The sequence below is a fragment of the Trematomus bernacchii genome, unplaced genomic scaffold, assembly GCF_902827165.1.
Source record: "Trematomus bernacchii unplaced genomic scaffold, fTreBer1.1, whole genome shotgun sequence".
In the NCBI taxonomy this organism is placed as follows: Eukaryota; Metazoa; Chordata; class Actinopteri; order Perciformes; family Nototheniidae; genus Trematomus; species Trematomus bernacchii.
Window position 1 is genome coordinate 23,142,579 of NW_022987739.1, and position 18,954 is coordinate 23,161,532.

The 18,954-nt window shown below is 40.9% G+C and overlaps 1 protein-coding gene across 4 annotated transcripts in view; it reads right to left on the bottom strand.

Moving 5' to 3' along the window:
• The window catches only part of mast2 (microtubule associated serine/threonine kinase 2), a 203,219-nt gene that overhangs the window by 126,558 nt on the left and 57,707 nt on the right, over positions 1–18,954 (bottom strand). For all 4 annotated transcript variants that reach the window (XM_034147305.1, XM_034147303.1, XM_034147302.1 and 1 more), the window contains exons 2-3: positions 16,257–16,407; positions 14,381–14,565 (exon numbers count right to left, since the gene is read on the bottom strand). In XM_034147305.1, the coding sequence (XP_034003196.1) occupies positions 14,381–14,565; positions 16,257–16,407 (336 nt within the window). The remainder of the gene's footprint in view (positions 1–14,380; positions 14,566–16,256; positions 16,408–18,954) is intronic.

An 18,954-nucleotide genomic window follows, 5' to 3' on the forward strand; every position in this document is an offset into this window, starting at 1 on the left:
ACTTGCCGGCAGCTGCTCTCCTCAGTGCAGACGTCCGACGAAATGCCCGTGAAATCGACACACTGGATAACTCGGACATCCGTGATGCCGAGGAGGATGGGCGTAATTTCCACTGGGGAGAGGAGGGACAGGCCCCGCCCCGACTTTTCAAAATCCCGTTTGTGTCCCCCCCACTTTTCAAATGTGTTTATTATTACTTTTTAACTCAAGCCGCCATCGCCACGGAGGAGCACACATCCTCTCTGTGTGTGTGTGTGTGCGTGTGTGTGCGTGCGTGTGCGTGTGTGTGTGGCACAAGCGCATGTTGTGAGAGTGAGCGAGCAAGAGCGAGAGAGCGAGAGCGAGAGCGAGAGCGAGAGAGGAAGAGTTACGGGGAGTGTGGTTGTTATTAGCATCTGGTGCTAGCTGCCCTAACGGGTATAAAGAGCTGTTAATACAACAAGGTGGAGGGAGAGCTCTCTCCTGTCAGACTGATAACTACAGCTCAGTGAAGTAAAGGACTCTGAGTGTTTAGATAACACTTTAACTTTAGTCTAAGTTATCTCAGTGGGTCTCAAATTGTTTGGTCATCCAAGTAAACAAATGTTTCCAATGCAAACCTTTATCTATTTAATATAGTTGTAAAAAACAAGGTAAGAAATCATTCCAATGTGTACTATAGGACAGTAAATAAATAAAATATACAGTTTAAAAGGGGAGTGATTAGTAAAATATCCATAAGTAAAAAGAAATATGTCATTTTGATGTGGGATTTGTTTTCAAAATCCAATTATGTATCTCTTTGTTATTTAAGATAAAATACAGTTGCACAGTTTACAGTTTCAGTTGCACTTTTGATGAGAACATGTACGTTGTTTTGTACAGTTTGTATAAATTCAGAAAAACATTTCAGTCATAATGTGTCTGCAGATCATTCTGTTAAAAAAAAAAAAACAATTGTGAGAAAATCGTATTGTGAACTTAAAATCGTGAATCGTATCGAATTGTGAGTTGAGTGTATCGTTACATCCCTAGTATTTTGTGAACAAAAACCTACACATTACAGAAAAGGGAAAACCCAAAAAGCATAAAAGGGCCTCTTTAATGCTTACCAAGCATGCAAATCAACACGCGTACATCAGGGATCACCAACTACATTTGTCCAAGGTACTCAGGTACTGCGGAGCGCATAAAGGTTAGCAGACTCTTCACGCTAACGAAGGATCACTTCTTCTTCAGGGCAGGGAAGGCTACGCAGTATGCAGGCTACTGTCCCGCAGCTGCTGCCTCTCTGTTGGACTCTGTTGGGGGGGGTGCATGTACTGTGAAGTCGCCGGAGCCTCGCAGCGGGGCTACTGCTGCGGAGCGCATAAAGCAGACTCTTCACGCTAATGAAGCATCAATTCTTCTTCAGGGCAGGGAAGGCTACGCAGTACGCAGGCTACTGTCCCGCAGCTGCTGCCTCTCTGTTGGACTCCGGTACTGCACATTACTCACGAGACGTTGTATAAAAAAAAAATGAGTGGGGGGGGCGAACGCACTAACCACTCCGCCAACGCCACAGTCACCCCCGCCGTGCGGGCCGGATGAGAATGTCTGGCGGGCCAGATGTGGCCCGCGGGCCACCAGTTGATGGTCACTGCGCTACATAATGGTACATCCTAATGTTGAATTTTTTTAAACTTTTGTTTGAAATCAAATAATCGTTGGGTGCAGCTCTAATATAATTATTGTGATAGTTCCAGCAAATCGCAAAGCCCTAATTTGCACTTTCTATAGTATTTATAATGAATTTTCTTTGAATTTACTTTTAATGTGTTCCTCATGTACGCCCCACAGGTGTTCATATATTTGTAAGTTATAAACATTTTAAAACACAGTGATTTATTTATTTAGATCTGTGTGTGTTAATGGATAGCATAACTATAATCTTTATTCAGTTTTGCAACTCTAACCACTACTAGTATGTGGCCTATTTCATTTAATATTAGAGAAACTTATGATAGTCAGGATTCAGGCCTCATCCAGATTGATCCTAACACACCCTCCCACCTCTATTCTCATTTGTATGCATGTCACCACGCTTCAGAAGGCAAAAGGGCAGAACAAATGGAATGGAAGTTTTCTTGCTCTAATTTCCACTTGAAGCAAGGCTCTTTTCTCATCTATTAAAAACTGAGTGAAAATAAACCTGTTAATGCTGGCTAATTACTTCAGAGGAATGAGTTGCCTGGAGCCACGGCTGATGTTGTGCTTTGTTTTCCCTCAGAGCATTCCAAATGTGCACTGATCGCATGTAGACACTTCATTTTTCATGGTCTGTCCCTAATTGCAGTCTGCAGTCAGTCATGCTGGATCTCACCACAGGAGGTTTTTCTGTGCGTATGTGTGAGTGTGTGTGGCAGGTAATTAACTCAGTATAGTCAAAAATCAAGTGGAAGCAAACGAACGTAATGGTGGTGTGTTTCTGCAGATGATTGTCATGTGCAGGCAGGAGGTAATTAGCCAAATATAGTCCAAACGAAAAGGAAAAAAATAGGAAAATGACTTAAAAAATGAACCCATCTGACATATTCCCATTAGCTGCAAAGTAATGGAACATCTGCAGGGCTGGTTTTGGAGTCAGGTTCATATTTTCATACACGCACACACTGGAAAAAAACACTAAGTTTGTTCAAAAGTGTAGCTTTTCCATCCAAAGCTACACTTTTCCATGCTTGACTGGAAGGCTAAAAGCTCTTTGCAGCTAATAGGGTGGTAGGTGGATCCCAAGAAGATGGAACCCAAAGAAGATGGAAAAAAAGGTGGAAGATAATAAGGAAACTTCAAGTACACGAGGCCAGAAAGAACAAGTGAGTGATGGAGAAAATGAACAATCCTGCAAGAGAAGAGATTTAAAAGACTTAATGAAGATATGCTGGCAGATATGCAGAGAAGGCTGGTGGTAATTACAGGTTCAGCAGGCAGCTGACCAGAGACTCCAGGGCCCCTGCACTGGTGAATACACTCCCCACGTTTTCACCCAATTAAAGTCTGTCACCGTGAGGAAAAATTGTAAAGGTCGCGGGGATGACAAACGAGGAGAGCCAAGCAGCAGATAGAGCCCAGGGGCTGCACAGTTGCACAGCACATAAGCTTAAATCTGAAAAATGGGACTGTTTGTTATTAAATCAATTCCCCGCAAAACTCCTGCTGGGCTGTATAAAGAGCTTTTATTATGCAAGACCGCTAGCATGGTTAAATTATTTATGAACCTATTTAAATCTTGTAATTAAGGACCACATTAAGAGTAAGATCATAAAAAGGAAAAATAGGACTTTAAAGCTGATACAGCCTTGAAAAAAGTTTCAAAGACAAAGTCATTTGCAGTATAGGTGCTCCAGAAGAACTCTTTTTAAACCTGTGTCAGGTCAGAGTGACTTTTAATTTTTCAAAGCCATTTCATTCCTCGCCATTGTGACTTACAGCAAGAACAATCCCATTGAATATTCAGCTTAAAGGCCAAACCAATCCAGATATCTTATTTCATCTTTTGGTGCTTGACATTTTCTGATGAAAATGTGGATGGCTAATAGAGAGTATTGAGGTTCACTTGATAGCCTCATACAAAGAGCAAACACTAACCTTGGCATATAAGTCTGTAATACACGAAGCACTATATTTATGTTATAACTGTTTATGTTATTTAACTACATTGGAAGAAGTTGGCTTTTATTATATATATTTGAATATCTTTGAATAGAGCCAGTGATACATTATGGGTTGTTTGTATTCTTCTCATGGCTAGGCTAGCTAACTCTTTAAGTCTGTTTAAAGTTTTTCATTTAGATTTGCTCAGTCCAGACAAGACAAGTTTTTTACTTAAAGGGGACCTATCATGCAAAATGCACTTTTGTACGTCTTTTATACATGAATATGTGTCCCCGGTGTTCCAGGGAACTCACCAAGTGTCAGAAAACACAACCCTCTCTATTTTCCTCCATACCCAAATCTCTAAAAAAGGGGCTGCAACGGATCTGATAAAAACTGATCCAGATTTGAACATTGTCCTGACGTCAGGACAGTGGCGCTACGGCTATTGGGCCAACTCCACCAATCAGGAGGAGACAGCCACGGCCATTGGCGTTCGAAAGCGCTGGAGACGCTGTAGTACATATGCCAGGCCTGTAGATGGTGCTGTTCTCACAGAATCTGCCCTTGCAAAAACAGAGCTAAAAAATGTCAAATTGAGCAAAATGAGGCATGGCTAAAATGCATGATCTGTTTGGTATTTTGAAACAAAAAAAGTATAAATATGCCTTATATAGGTATGGTCCTACACTATATTATTCAAATATAGCATGATAGGTCCACTTTAAACTTTCTCAGCAGATACAAAAGGCCAAACAGGGCTTTTTACCTCCATCTCTAATTGTATCCATCTCCCGCCACCCCTCTCACCCCTGTGTTAGTTTTGTCATTAGACTCTGGCATGATTTATTTATTCTGTCCATCACGGTGCTGCTCTTTTCCCCTCCTTCCTTCCTCCTGCATAATGTTTTCCATCTCATCATAGAATGCACTGCTGGACTTGTCGAATCTCTTGTCTGCTGAGGTGTGAGATGTTAGATGGGAAGTCAGACCTGTAACTCTCCCGGCTTTCTATCTGCCCTTCACATTTGACAACAAAACAAAACCCTGCTCACATTCAACATCAGGCACATTCCCCTTGTTCTTCCTATATCAAGAGTACCATCAATGCTGAATTGGACAAAAAGCTGACAGAAACTGCAACAAAAAATAAGTTCAATTCCAAAAAATTACTTTGTTATAAACTATATTTCTGTAAATTCTGCATTTGATGCAGTTGATCATGAGACCTAAAAAAAAAGTGGTGTTTCTGTTGTGTTTCTTTCTTTCTTTCTCATACTTATCAATCAAAGACACATAATGTTGATTATGGAGTTCCTCAGGGAAGCGTTGTGGGCCCGCTTCTATTTTATTTATACATGTTGCGAATTGATTCTCCACAACCACTGTTACACTGATGACCCACAGCTGTGTATGTAGGTTTTAGTTCTTTGCTAGCCAAAGTTACATCTGTATCTCTGTTTCTGAATGTAAATTATTACTGCATTTTGCACACTATCTCCTGGCTGTTAATGTTAAGTGTTATTGTCTAATACAAGTCTTATAGTTGAATACATGTCTTATTTGTTTTTATGGCATCAGCTAACTCTTTGGTTGTTTTAAATGGCATTAAGGTTGTTGGTTTGATGCAATGACAAATTATTATATGGTTGTCATTGGTATTGCAACCAATTGCTTTAATGTTGTTTAATTGCTTTCACAATTACATTTTTGTCAGTGCCTATGTTTGCAAGAGCATTCTCTAAAACTTTTTTTTTTATCTCAGGGCTTTTATGACTCAATTCAGGTAAATCATTTAAAATAATGATACATACACAATACTTTAAAAAAAAATGCCTCCAGAGGAATCAACAAATTGCGCAGACTAGAATTAACCAATTAATTCATTAATTGTTTCTGCCCTTTCACAACCGGTGGGAAACTCAGTTGCAACTTCTAAGACAGCCAAGATCTAAAGTGCATATGCTCATTACTAAAAGCACTCTCTCTGCTGTGGGAATGAAGAAAGTGGAAGCAACAATACAGAGATAAAGAGACATTTAAATAAAAAGGAGCAACGTTGACGGCAAAAGAGAACATAGAAAGAAAGAAAGCCTATGCAGCACATGATTATATCAGGTAATTTTGAATAAGGGGACTATATATGAAAGGGGGGATGCATGGAATGCTCCATATGGGAAAAGCACACTTCTCTGTTTTAGAAATCAGTGCATTCAACAGTTCAATCTGAGCATGAACGAGAGAGGACGCTCAACTTATTTCATATACTAACCATGTGCATGCTATACTAGTTCTTATATAACCCAGGGTACGTTTTGTTGCTTGTTGTTTAAGGGGTTAGTTCACAAAAAGTCCACAGTAGGTAATGTCAGTAGGTAATGTCAATGGATTTTATAGGGACTATTTCTTAAGTAGGAAGAGGTTCCAATGAGACCATCCAATGCAATCTCTGTAAATTATATAAAAAAAACAATTTCTATAAAGACACATTTCTGTTGACTATTCTACATGTAAGTGGTTGGTACTCTTAGCAACACAAATTGCATTCCAAAATAAGCTGTTTTTGTACAGAGACCGAGAGACTATTTTGAGGAAATCTGTTGAAAGCAATGACTGCTTTTACATGGTAGGTTTGCCTTCTGTCGTGTTTAATGCTTCCACTCTTAAACTGGCTTGTTTCTTTTTCAATAAGATGTTACAGACTGAAGTTGCATGTCTATACAGTATGCAGAACATTTATATAATTGTTTTTGAACAAAGAACGTAACTGAGATGGTGTTTATCTAGGTGCGGGGTAGAGTAGTTGGCTTGAAAGTATATTTTCATCTACAAAAGAAGGGGCTCTGTACAAAAGGTTTGAGTAAACTGCCTAATTATACACGAGTGTAAGAACAGTAGTTTTAAGACAAAACAAGACACATCAACATCAAAGACAAAAAGACAATCAAAGACAGAAAGATAAACAGTGGAGTTGACAAACTTAAAATGTCCACTCTGCGAATGTATATGGTACACTGTATAGCAGGGGTAGCCAACACGGTCCCCTGCGGGCACTTAGTCGCCCGCAGGGGCAAGGTGAGTCGCCCGCGGGGCAACGTGAGTCGCCCGCGGGGCAACGTGAGTCGCCCGCTGGGCATGTTCTAGAATTAGCTCGCCAAGCAAATCCAAAATGTAAAAAAATACACAAAACAAAAAAGGAAATGTAATTAAAAGAATCTACCCTATGCATAAACGAAACCTCAATCATAGCGAACTCTATCTACTTACTGCAACTCTATATCTACATATATATACAATGAATATCGACCAATCACATTCTTGCTTGATTTGCGGGACCAGCGTTGCAGTCGGGAAGAAAAGCAATGTGGCACCTCCCCGCTTCATAAGGAGATTGACCTTTCCTTCTGGCAGAATCTACACAACACATCAGCCCCATTGAACAGCCTAGTCGTGCCAGCCTATACAGCACATGAGGGGCAGAGTTTTACTCTGTGTGTGTTGCAACTTGCATATATATTTATTGCACTTGATGCACACACACGCATGGCGTAATTTCCACTTTACAAATATGTTTATTATTATTGTTTAACGCAAGCCGTCACGGAGGAGCACACAGCCTCTGTGAGCGAGCAAGAGAGAGAGAGAGAGAGAGCGAGAGAGAGCGGGAGCGGGAGAGAGCGAGCGAGAGCGAGAGAGAGAGAGAGCGAGCGAGAGAGAGAGCGAGCGAGAGAGAGAGCGGGAGAGCGAGCGAGAGCGAGCGAGCGAGCGAGCGAGAGAGAGCACACCTTTATCTATTTAATATAGCCTAGTTGTAAAAAATAAAGTAAGAAATCATTCCAATGTGTATAGGACAGTAAAAAAAACAAAAAACAGTTTAAAAGGAGAGTGATTAGTAAAATATGCATAAATGAAAAGAAAGAATGCTAACTAGGTAACATAAGATAAGAATAAACAAGTTTAAATGATTTGTTATTGGTTGTGAACATATTCTAAAGATGTTTGGATTATTGAAAAGTATACAGCTCTCTTTCATCTGAGTGTTGAGAGCTGTATCCATACATTCATTTTGTGCTGAAGGTGCACCAGATTGATGCATTTCACTTCAACATTTAAATAAAAGTCTTCCCGGGGGTGGACCTCACATCCCCTAGAGGATGTGAGGTCCACCCCCAAATAAAGCAGGTTAAAATAATAGACCCAAACAGCACACAAAGGTTAAAGGTAAGCATATAATAATGTTAAAATGTGCTAAATATATACACTGCAAAAAACAAAAAAAAGAGGAGTAAAAGTAGCTCACGACTTGTTTTATTTTTTGAAAGTAGCTCTCATCCTAAAAAAGGATGAGAGCTTGGACCTACCAAGTGTGCAGTGAAAGGAGATGGGCATGCTACCCTGCTGTTTCTCCGCAGGTGAAGTAAGAATAGTACAGGAACACAGCTATGAATCATCCATGACAAGGACAACTGACAGCCTGCGGCAAGATGAAGAAGTGTGTGTGTGTGTGTGTGTGTGTGTGTGTGTGTATGTGTCATGTGTGTGTGTGTGTGAGTCAAGTGAATGTGAATATAAGCAGGACAGACATCATGTAGATATGAGAGGGGAAGATAAGCTGATGGAAACACAGAAGCATACACACACCCTGCGCTCTTTGTGTCCCTCTGAGAGAGACCAACCTTCAGCATGAGTCATCACCACAGAGGCCGCCCTGAAAGCACTTCTACTCTGCCACTGTGCTTTTCACAAGGAGCAATAATGACAAAATGCTGCGGTTGGAAAGAAACTCATAAGATTGTTTATTGGCTTCATTTGGCCTCTTTGCTCCAGATTGAACGACAATACATAACTTTATACGCACTGCGGTTAATAGAGGGGAAGGACGTCAGAGGCTGTGTCTTTGTACTTATGCAACCAGAGCTTCAAGTAACAACATTCACTCAAATCTAACTTTTTCAACAGCCACGTTTCGATTATATTGTTGCACACATGTTATGTGATATGTCAAAATAAATACAAATAAAGGCCTGTTTACATCTCCTACCTTAATGCAGATATATTTTCGAGCATATGAAGAAATCATCAATGGAGCATCAGTAACTCATCATCAATAATAGTTTGTTTTTTTAAATACTAAATACCATCAGTCTTAGTCATTAGCATGGTTTAACCCTTTTTGTAATAATAAAAATATCCCTTTTTTGTATAAAATGATGAACCTCATAAATAAATGTGTTGTTTAGCTTGTTCAACCCAGTGTCTATTATCACTGGAGGTCACATCACCAAAGTGTAGAATATTCCAATTATACCAATAACAATGAAGATAAAGATTAAGAAACTTAACAACAGGACACAACATTTAAGAGTCTTGTGAAAACACTAACTGTCATAACAGACCTATATGTGTTTTGGGTTGGAGTGTTGTACTGGGAAAGTCGGGTTAGGACCTCAGTGAAACGTATGGCTGGGCTTTCATATCAATGATACTACATGTCTTTCTCTGTTTCCTTGGCAGCGGTTTCAATATTATCTTGTATACACACATAAGGATGACTGTCTGCTTGTAATAATCTTGTTAGGAACAAATGGGAACAATTATCAAAACATGATAACACATTTCGATTTCATTTTCAATTTGAAGTCATACAAAAAAATGGAAATGGTACCTCTTCCATAAATAGAATTGGTAGGCTTAAGGTAGCTTCCTTTTTCTTTTTTCAGGAACTTGTGAATTTCCAAATTAAAGTCTTCACAAATCTGAAACTGAAAAGAGGTCATTTGTGTGTTTCTTTTTTTAACGTTAACAAAACTATTTGCATAATCTCAGTTTTTCTTTTCAAATCGTTGTGGTTCTGGAAGTTGTGAATCAATTCAGAATCTTAGCATACTGTATCAGTACTTTAATTCTAGCAGGACTCAATGTTCCCCCTCAGCCCTAGTCACAGGTGTATGCAGAGTTGCATCTCAGTCCATCCTGTGGAAATATGACGAGTCTGGGTCTTTGTCTCGACTTGGTCTGAGTGCAGCAATCATTCAGCATGTTCTCATGTATATTTAAGTGGCAGGTGCGTCAGCCTGCTCCTTCACAGCTCCAACACACCATGATGGAGGCTGAGGCCTGACGTCTGCACACAGCAGGTGTAGCTCACAGAGAAGTGCCTGCTGTTAAACTGAGCATCCTTTATTCCAGGCTTCATTTATCCCTTTATCTGCAATAATGGACTTCTTGCATTAAACACTTTCTGATATGAAAGCAGCGTAGAGATACAGAAGATGTAGCGTATCCATGAAACTTATAAACCTTTCTGAAATATGATATATTTATATAAATATAAAAAACATAACAAATCCTATCTATCTACAATCTACAATGTACTATTTAGAATCCCTGTGTTTCCTCCAGAGGGAGTTTCTCTCCTGCACACTCGGTGAAGAGAGGTGCTGCAGCACAGGCAGTATGAGAAACATAAAGAGCTTTTTGAACATTAAAGCAAGGAGACATGTCCCAGTAGAGACACTACATACTGATATGAAGCCTGAAAAGGAGCATAAAAGGACCCCTTTGAATAAAGAGGGAAACATATACAAGAATATCTCTAAGAAATGCAAGGATGTCTTTTTTTACCTGAGTTTAAATAACAATTTGCTAAAGTTTCACAGACGCTGCATATGTATGGGAGAGGGAAAGAATTAAGAAATACAAAGTGAAATAGATAAATCAAAAACATTTATGGTTTGGGAGACTTTAGAAAGATGATCAGATTTATTTTAGATCTTGCCAAGTAAAAAGACATATTTACCCCCCCCAGAAAACTAAACTATTCCATTGAGGTAAAGAAAACATTGTGACAGAAACTGGTGCTCTCTCTCAGTCTCAGGATGTGAAGTGTGAGGAACATCTCCAGTTGACTGTCTGACAGTGAATAACAAAAGAGGAGAGAACTTCTTGTATCCCCCTGAATCGGCTTGTGTCAAACTCTCATGTGTCTGGAGAGCCTCTCCCAGTTTAATGATGTGCCTGAACACGAGCTGCAACAATACAGCAGCACTCTACTTTCATCTACAGCCCTGTATTCCCCTTTCTGCAGTCTTTCATTTATTTTCTCCCTGAAAAACAAATGCTAATAAAATGCTAATCTGATTGTGTGTTTGCGAGAGTTTCACCACTTCATTGAATGATGCTGCTCTGCCGAAAAAGGAGAAGTGAGCTCTCAAAGACACTCATTGAAGATAATAAAGGATCTTTCTTTTTCAAATACTGAGTCCATGTCCAGGTTTCAGGACACTCACGCCACCTGGTACTCCCAGGGGTTACCTGGCAACACTTGGTTAGTCAGGGAACACACACACAAACACTTTAAGTGTGACATAGAGAGAGAACAGAAGTGAGCAGACCCTTGTCCATTAGTCCAGAGATAAACACCATCTGGACATCCATTAATGTTTACACACACACACACACACACACACACACACACACACACACACACACACACACACACACACACACACACACACACACACACACACACACACACACACACACACACACACACACACACACACACACACACACACACACCACACACACACACACACACACACACACACACACACACACACACACACACACACACACACACACACACACACACACACACACACACACACACACACACACACACACACACACACACACACACACACACACACACACACACACACACACACACACACACACACACACACACACACACCACTTAATAACCACACACAGGGACACATTAACAGCACAGGTGCTAACAACACATACGCATGGATGGATGGACCCTAAGGGAGGAAGTCTTCTGCACACTAACATCATAGGTGCACACTTTTTAATCCACCACACAGGCGAACACATTATCAAACACTAATCCTCTTCCTAGAGACGCATTTAAGAGTTTTATAAGTGATGTTGTTCTAGGGCAAGGAAATATCTCAGTTTGTACCGTATAGTAGCATGCAGGTACTGTCTAATGGCTAATACTTAGATACCTAGTGGTCATGAGGTGATGATGGTGTTGTGTTGGATTGGAACGCTAACGCTCCTTAAGGCTGCAACTACAGTTTATTTCCATTATCAGTATATCTGGTGATTATTTTTTTATAATAATGAGTTAAAAGTATGGTGTGTCAAATCACAAAATAGTGAAAAATCTCCATCCAAGTTCGTTAAAGTCTGAGGTGATGTCTTACAGTAAATGTCTTGTTTTGTCAGTCTCAAGCCCAAAAACATTCAGTTTAATATGATATAAAACTGAGAAAAGGAGGTAATCTTCATATTTGAGAATCTGAAAACAGAATTTTCTGACATGTTTGCATTAATATGATGTTGCTTACTACTAAGAACTATCATTTCTTTGTTTGATTTTGGCGGCCAACAAAACCTCAAAAGTGGTAGTGTTTCCAAGCACCAGGGTTCCTATAGAAAATCTCAAATGTTACTGCAGCAGGGTCATTATTATCAAAATATAGTTTTCCTCCATAACATCCAATCCATACTACAAAAAAGTAATGGTAACAATAAAGACAGCAGCCTCTAAGAAAAGTGAAACTGTGTTAACCTTGTAAGTAAATCGTAAACACTATTAAAAAAAAACATACTCCAATTCAGTTTTAAAGGTACCAAAATGAATACAGATTGTATGGAAATCAGCCTCTACGAATCATAACACTGTGTTTCATAAAATATGACACACAGAGGAAAAGCAGGAGAGAAGAAGGGAGATGAGCCAGAGGGGCTCAGGTGTTTTTCCCTCACAGTAATGTAAGTCAATTCAAAGCGTGAGATGGAGCTTTAAGCCAAAACACAAACATTCTGACAGCCGTGACCCTGAGGATCAACACTAGGCTGAAATATGATGCGCACGTACTTCTGTACTTCTGTTGATTGAGAATCTGAGCGAGAGAGAATGAAACAGTGACAGAGAGAAACAGTGCGGAGGAGTGCGGCTGCCAAGAGAAAGGAAAACATGTGCCCTTGAGAAATATAATAACCTGTGATTATTTGCTCAACTAGAATAACTCAGATCACATTTACCGTTTTCAAACCGTGCTGCAATTTCCTGCTGGCTGAACTCATTTAGAAAGGCAGATTCATTTCATTTTGGCTTTTTAGTCCTAGTGTAAATGAAGGTCCTTTAACCGCCCTGACCACAGAGACTTTGAAAACATGTATTTGTTATCCCTGGATCAGTATTTACAGACTTTATATGTCAAGATCTGCTTACTATGTGATTCATCCTTTGAGTTTATGAGCTGTTCAGACTGGACAACACATCTGCAGAAAAAAGGAACCTAAGAAATGTTCAACATGTGAGTGTGAATGTATGCATTGAAACTGTGAGATAAATATGAACTGAGATCTTCTCATGTGGATGTGAAGTGTTAACTGTATCACATAAATGCTGAACTATTCCTTTAAGATGAAAAAGTGGCAATCCGTCATCATTTCAAATCCACTTTTGAGAGTTTTTTGAGAGCTCTGAAGGTCCACTGATTTGTTTTTGACGTGGGGGCTATAGAGCAAAAATGAATAAAAACATCTATCGTATCAATGTAGACTATCGACTGCAACACAAACAAGCTCTGACTGATCCATCTATTGTTTATATGTATATGTATCAAACATACACAGTTGCCAACGTGTATAACAGGTATGAAACAAAGCTATTAGTGATGTTTTGAAACACGAATCACTGATGCCATCTGCTGGTGGTTTCCAACTGCAGTCCGTTTAAACAGGTTTCATATTGTGCATCCGTTGTTGTCGTTTTAGTTCTCATTCTAAACCAGATGCTGTAGAATTTATTTTATAACAGCAATTTAAAGCTCTTTGTGACTGGTATTTGTATTATTATTAGAAACAGTCCAAGCAACTAGACCATAAGCAAAGACACAGTTTTAATATACCTACAGAAACAGAGTGGAGGAAACAAAGACACACCAAGATAGAACTATGGAGCTTTACAATTATGTTTTGTTTTGTGTGAGTGTAACTGAACATAGGAAGGTAACATCTTTCAGCAGGCAGCATTCCTCTAGTGTTACCCTCCACAGCCAGCAGGAGTCAGAGTAGTGCTTTCACACAAAAAACACACACACTGCAGAGCCCATTCATCTAGACTCCAGCCAGACGGGTCAGCACTGTGCTGCATCTAAAGCCAATACACCCACAAGCGAGTGAACACACACACGGTCATTTCTGCTCCACTTCTTCCTCTCAGTACTGAGCAAACAAGTGTTTCTGTGTGTGTGTGTGTGTGTGTGTGTGTGTGTGTGTGTGTGTGTGTGTGTGTGTGTGTGTGTGTGTGTGTGTGTGTGTGTGTGTGTGTGTGTAAGCCTGAGTCATCCTCAGCCTGCCTGCCTGCATTCAGCTGGCAGACTTCCAGTCAAACAGCTCACTGTGAGTCTGCAGATATCAGACAACCTGATAGCATGGTTATACTTTTTAAAGGATGAAAAAGCCTAATTTAAGTCTGATTTCTGTCAAATCATGTTTCAGAAAAGTTATCCGTGACGCAATCAAATGTGTGCATGTATCATGTTCCCCAATTGCTAGGTGATGACCATATATGGGCAGGACAAGGCTTGGGAAAATATAGTAATGACAATGTCACAATAATCCTGGCCAAAATAATTGTGATTCCCGTGTGGACAGGCATGTTCTTGAGCCTTCCTGACCTGAGGATAAATACCACAGTGTGTGTGTGTTGGGTTTTTGTACTGACCAGTCCGGTGAGTGACGGAGCAGACTGTCCCAGGCTTTGGCTCCTCATGCGGACCAGGTTGTTCCCATCTCCTGCAGACGGTCCCCCGGTGGCCCCGTGCCCTATAAATGCTCCTGAGGGCCCCTGCCAGGCCATGTGACTGACCCCGGCGTGCAGACTGCTGGACAGAGGCAGCAGCTGCTTACCTGTGAGGGGGGGAGGGGGGCAGAAGGGAGAGACTCATCTCAATAAGCTTTTCTGTTGGAAAGAATTGGTGCCGGTCAACGTGTACAGGAACATTTCAATTTCCCAGACAAATCTTAAAAAAATTCTAGCCAAATATTGTAAGTGTTGATTATTGAACTGAGACACTTGATATCTCAGACAATTGATATCTCAGTTCATAAATGAATTACAAACTATTCATAAACCCTTTATAAGGGTAGTCTTATTGTAAAGTGGTACCAAATAATGTATAAGGACATTGAAGACCATTGAGAAATGTCCTCGCAGTGATGGCATATCGTTGCACACTTGTAGCATCGATGAGAGAGGCTGGTGCTGACTTGTCTATTCTAACCTTTCTTTAGTACACTTCAAATTGTGCTTAGGATAAATGATTTGCAGCTGACATTATGACCAGAGAGATGTCACTTTGATTTCCCGTCAAGATCTGGTCAATATCGAACAATGAAAACTCTCAAACCCAGCTGAGCTTTCATCAGTAACACATGGAGACACAGAGTCCCCTAAGAGATGTCTGCGTCTCACTTAACTTGAGTGATTCATAGTCATAGAAATGTGGTCTCCACCCTGAATAACTGGATGAGATTCAGGCCATATGCACACGGGAACGTTTGCGTTTATGCACAGTATGCGTATTCAAAAAAAAGTCTTCCGTTCACATGCATTCGTTTCATTTAACGTGTCTGTTCAAACGAGACCGCTGGAAACGCTGTAGTACATATGCCGGGACTGTAAGTGGCGCTGTAACTTCCGCCACAAAATACACCAAAAGCAGCGAAGAAGACCCCGGAGCATGGCCCGGAGCAATGTTGCCATGGCTACCCTTCTGTTTATGCCCCGCGGTGGATTTAGCAACATGTAGTTCATGTAATTCTCCATGTCCACTTGTTGCTGATGGTTGTGGTAGAGGAGCTGTAGATGTTGCACTAACATCTGTAGCATGGTCAGTAGCAGTAGCACTAGCAGTAGCTACTGACAGTAGCTACTGGCCATGCTACAGCAGTGAGCAGCAGTGAGCAGGAGAGGTGGGGCTATCGTTATTTTTTCAGGAAATATTCGTATAGAGGCGATTACACGGACTCGTTTGACCCCCCAGAGAGTTTCGTTTGCAAATCTATCCACCTTGGGACCCGTTATCGTTTGTGGGGTCCGTTTGTTACGGCCTCGTGTAAATAATTGGGCTATACGTAAGAGAAACTATGCAGATACAAGCCGTTTTGTCCTCGTGTAAACGGCACCTCAAACTAGCTCAATCTTAGCTCACATGAATCATTTCCAAATGTCAATTTCCTAAACCCAAAAGACAACAACACAAACCAGTCCCTGTGAAAAAGTGATAGAAAACCAACAGTTCACTCTGCACTGCTGCTTCACATGGGATTCATGTTTCCAAATGACCTCTGATGGAAACATGGCGGTTCATCTGTGGTGGATGGCAGATTGGCGCTGGATTAAAAACACGAGAGATCACGAATCACAGAACAACCTCAGGTAACTCTGACCCCGTGTGGGTTGAGCTTCACAAACTAGACCAGCTTTTTTTATTTGGTCAGAATCTGTAGGATATAATTTACATCTCGCACCATGAAGTGTTTTAAAACAGAGCAGGACATCTTGATTTCTGAAACATGTAATGATATGGTTCTGTTACCGGTCATGGCCAAGCTGCTGCGTCGGCCCCAGCTCTCGTCCTGGCTCAGCTGGCGGTGCAGTTTGGATTTGGTGGCAGCGGTGGCTGCGGGGGAAAGGTCGGGGTTACTCATCTTCCTTAAGAGGAGAGGAGGAGGAGGTACAAACTCCTTCTGGAAAGACGAAGGAGAGAGAGGATCAACAACAAGAAAACTGATAAGACTTTGTTCACATATAATGGCATGTAATGTCAAAATGTTCATACTGTCCACAAATGATCCTTCATCTAGGTCGCACATCAAAACCAACAACTGTCAAATATTTTAAGCACAGTTCATAGTATATGTTTAGGTATATAGCCCCTATAATACAATCGATTGTATTGCCTTTCGGTAAAAGATATTGTGAATGGGGGAAATAAGATTTGTTTTTGAGAAGAGCGTTGTTACAAATGTATCAAGAAAAACGTACTCTAGATCCTTAACCTGGTTTAAAGTAAAGAAGAGAAATATCCGAGGACCAGCAGTCAGACAGTGTGGGGTCTCTGTTAAAGAGCGGGCTGAGAGCCAAAACAAAGTCATAAAACACAACGCTCACCGCTCGCCGTCACCACGTCTCCTTCAACACAAACACACCTGTTTTCATGCAACAAGAGCAGTCAGCGGTGTAAGAGGCACTCGGCTCTGTCATTAACCCACACCTTCGGCCACCGAGCAGCAGCAGAGCGACAGAGAGACTGATATATAATTCACTTTGTCAGTGGAATAAGGGAAAGGTTCCTCTTGACTTCCTTGATATTCCCAAAGCTCTCCTAAGAGAATCTCCAGAGAGAATACGGTCCAGCCGTCACACAAACACGCTGGTTATTATTTGCCTTGGGGAACACATTTTTGATCCTCACTTGCGGGGACCAGCCTTTCTCGAGGCCCTAGAGAGGTATAACAAAAATATTCGGTACGTTTTCCAAAGCTTAGTCAAATAATAAAGTGTTTAAAAACCTGGAATGATGAAGTAATGTTATCTGTATGCCTGAGGGACACACACACACACACACTCACTCACAAATGCTCAAGGTCTCTGTGTGGGATTCTGGTTGAAATTATTTGGGAAACATTTGCTGTTTCCATGGAAACAAGGCCTGTCTGGGCTCTTATGCTCCTCTCTCTTGCCGACGGAGCAGCCCTTGACGAGAGTTTTCCAGAAACATCTGGGCGGCTCACGTTAGCACAAACTCACAGTTTCCAGATGGCTGCACGACACGTGAGAAAAAGCTTGAGTGAAAGCTTCCATTTCTCTTGGCCAATATAACACACACACACACACACACACACACACACACACACACACACACACACACACACACACACACACACACACACACACACACACACACACACACACACACACACACACACACACACACACACACACACACACACACACACACACACACACACACACACACACACACACACACACACACACACACACACACACACACACACACACACACACACACACACACACACACACACACACACACACACACACACACACACACACACACACACACACACACACACACACACACACACACACACACACACACACACACACACAATGTAGTATTGAAAAAATGTATTCAGTGAGGATAAGACCCTTAGATAGATAAGATCCTCAGTAATAGCTTATACTGCACTAATTTAGGATATTCTTGGAAATCAGTTCAGACTTGTATGGATTAAAGACTGATTTGCTTAATCCAGCACGTGAAATACCTGACAATTACTTCACAATATACAAATTATTTTAAATCCAATATGAATAGACTAAACCTAAATTGAGTAATGTGCAAGTTGGTCTCCTTAAAAAATATATTCCCATTAAACATAACTGCATTGTCGATTTAATTTTAAACAGGAAATGTATTTCCTCAAGGATTGTGATTGTTTTTGACATATCAGAGATATTTGACCCCAAACAATGTCCTAAGAGACAATCAGACATCAAAGTTAGTATGAACACAAGGCAGTGACACATTTTCTGAATACTAGTCACCAAATACTACATCAGCCCTACAGACTAAAAGGTTTTGAATGCGTGCCAAAACTGTGTGTACAACAAAGAGTTGGTTTTGTTTTTTAAATGACAGACTTAAGCCACTGTTGATGTCTTCTAGCAGTTTTAGATAAGATGATTGGTCACATGAAGAGCTGTCCGCAATAACTGCAGTCCGTGCGTGTGGGTAAATATTTCACCTCCAACAGAACGAATTAAAGGCGAACAACTGCTTCTTTGTCATGAAAAAAGAATTGCTGCAGAAGCACTATTGATCAAGTAGTCCAACACATAACTATAACATAACCCCACCTTATTTCTGCTCCCCCGCTGTCGTTTCATTTAATTATGTTCCAGAGCAGCGAAGGCATTTCTACCTGTCAAACACTAGACTGATTGTGGTGCTTTATTGCGTTATTGTTTGAGTGACAGCTTCATTTGGTACAGCCTGTGCAGCTGATGTTGGTATGTCTCTGGGGGGAGAGCTGCAGCACGCTGAATACATTTACAGTCATTGTCACAGCCTGCAGCTCTTTAGTTTACCAGCAGGGGGCAGACCGATAGTAATCTGTGGAGGAGAGTGTGATATGCAGATCTGAGCCTCTTGTACAGACCACAAATTGGTGGAAACACAGCTAAGAGGTCAGTGTGTGCGTCTGTGG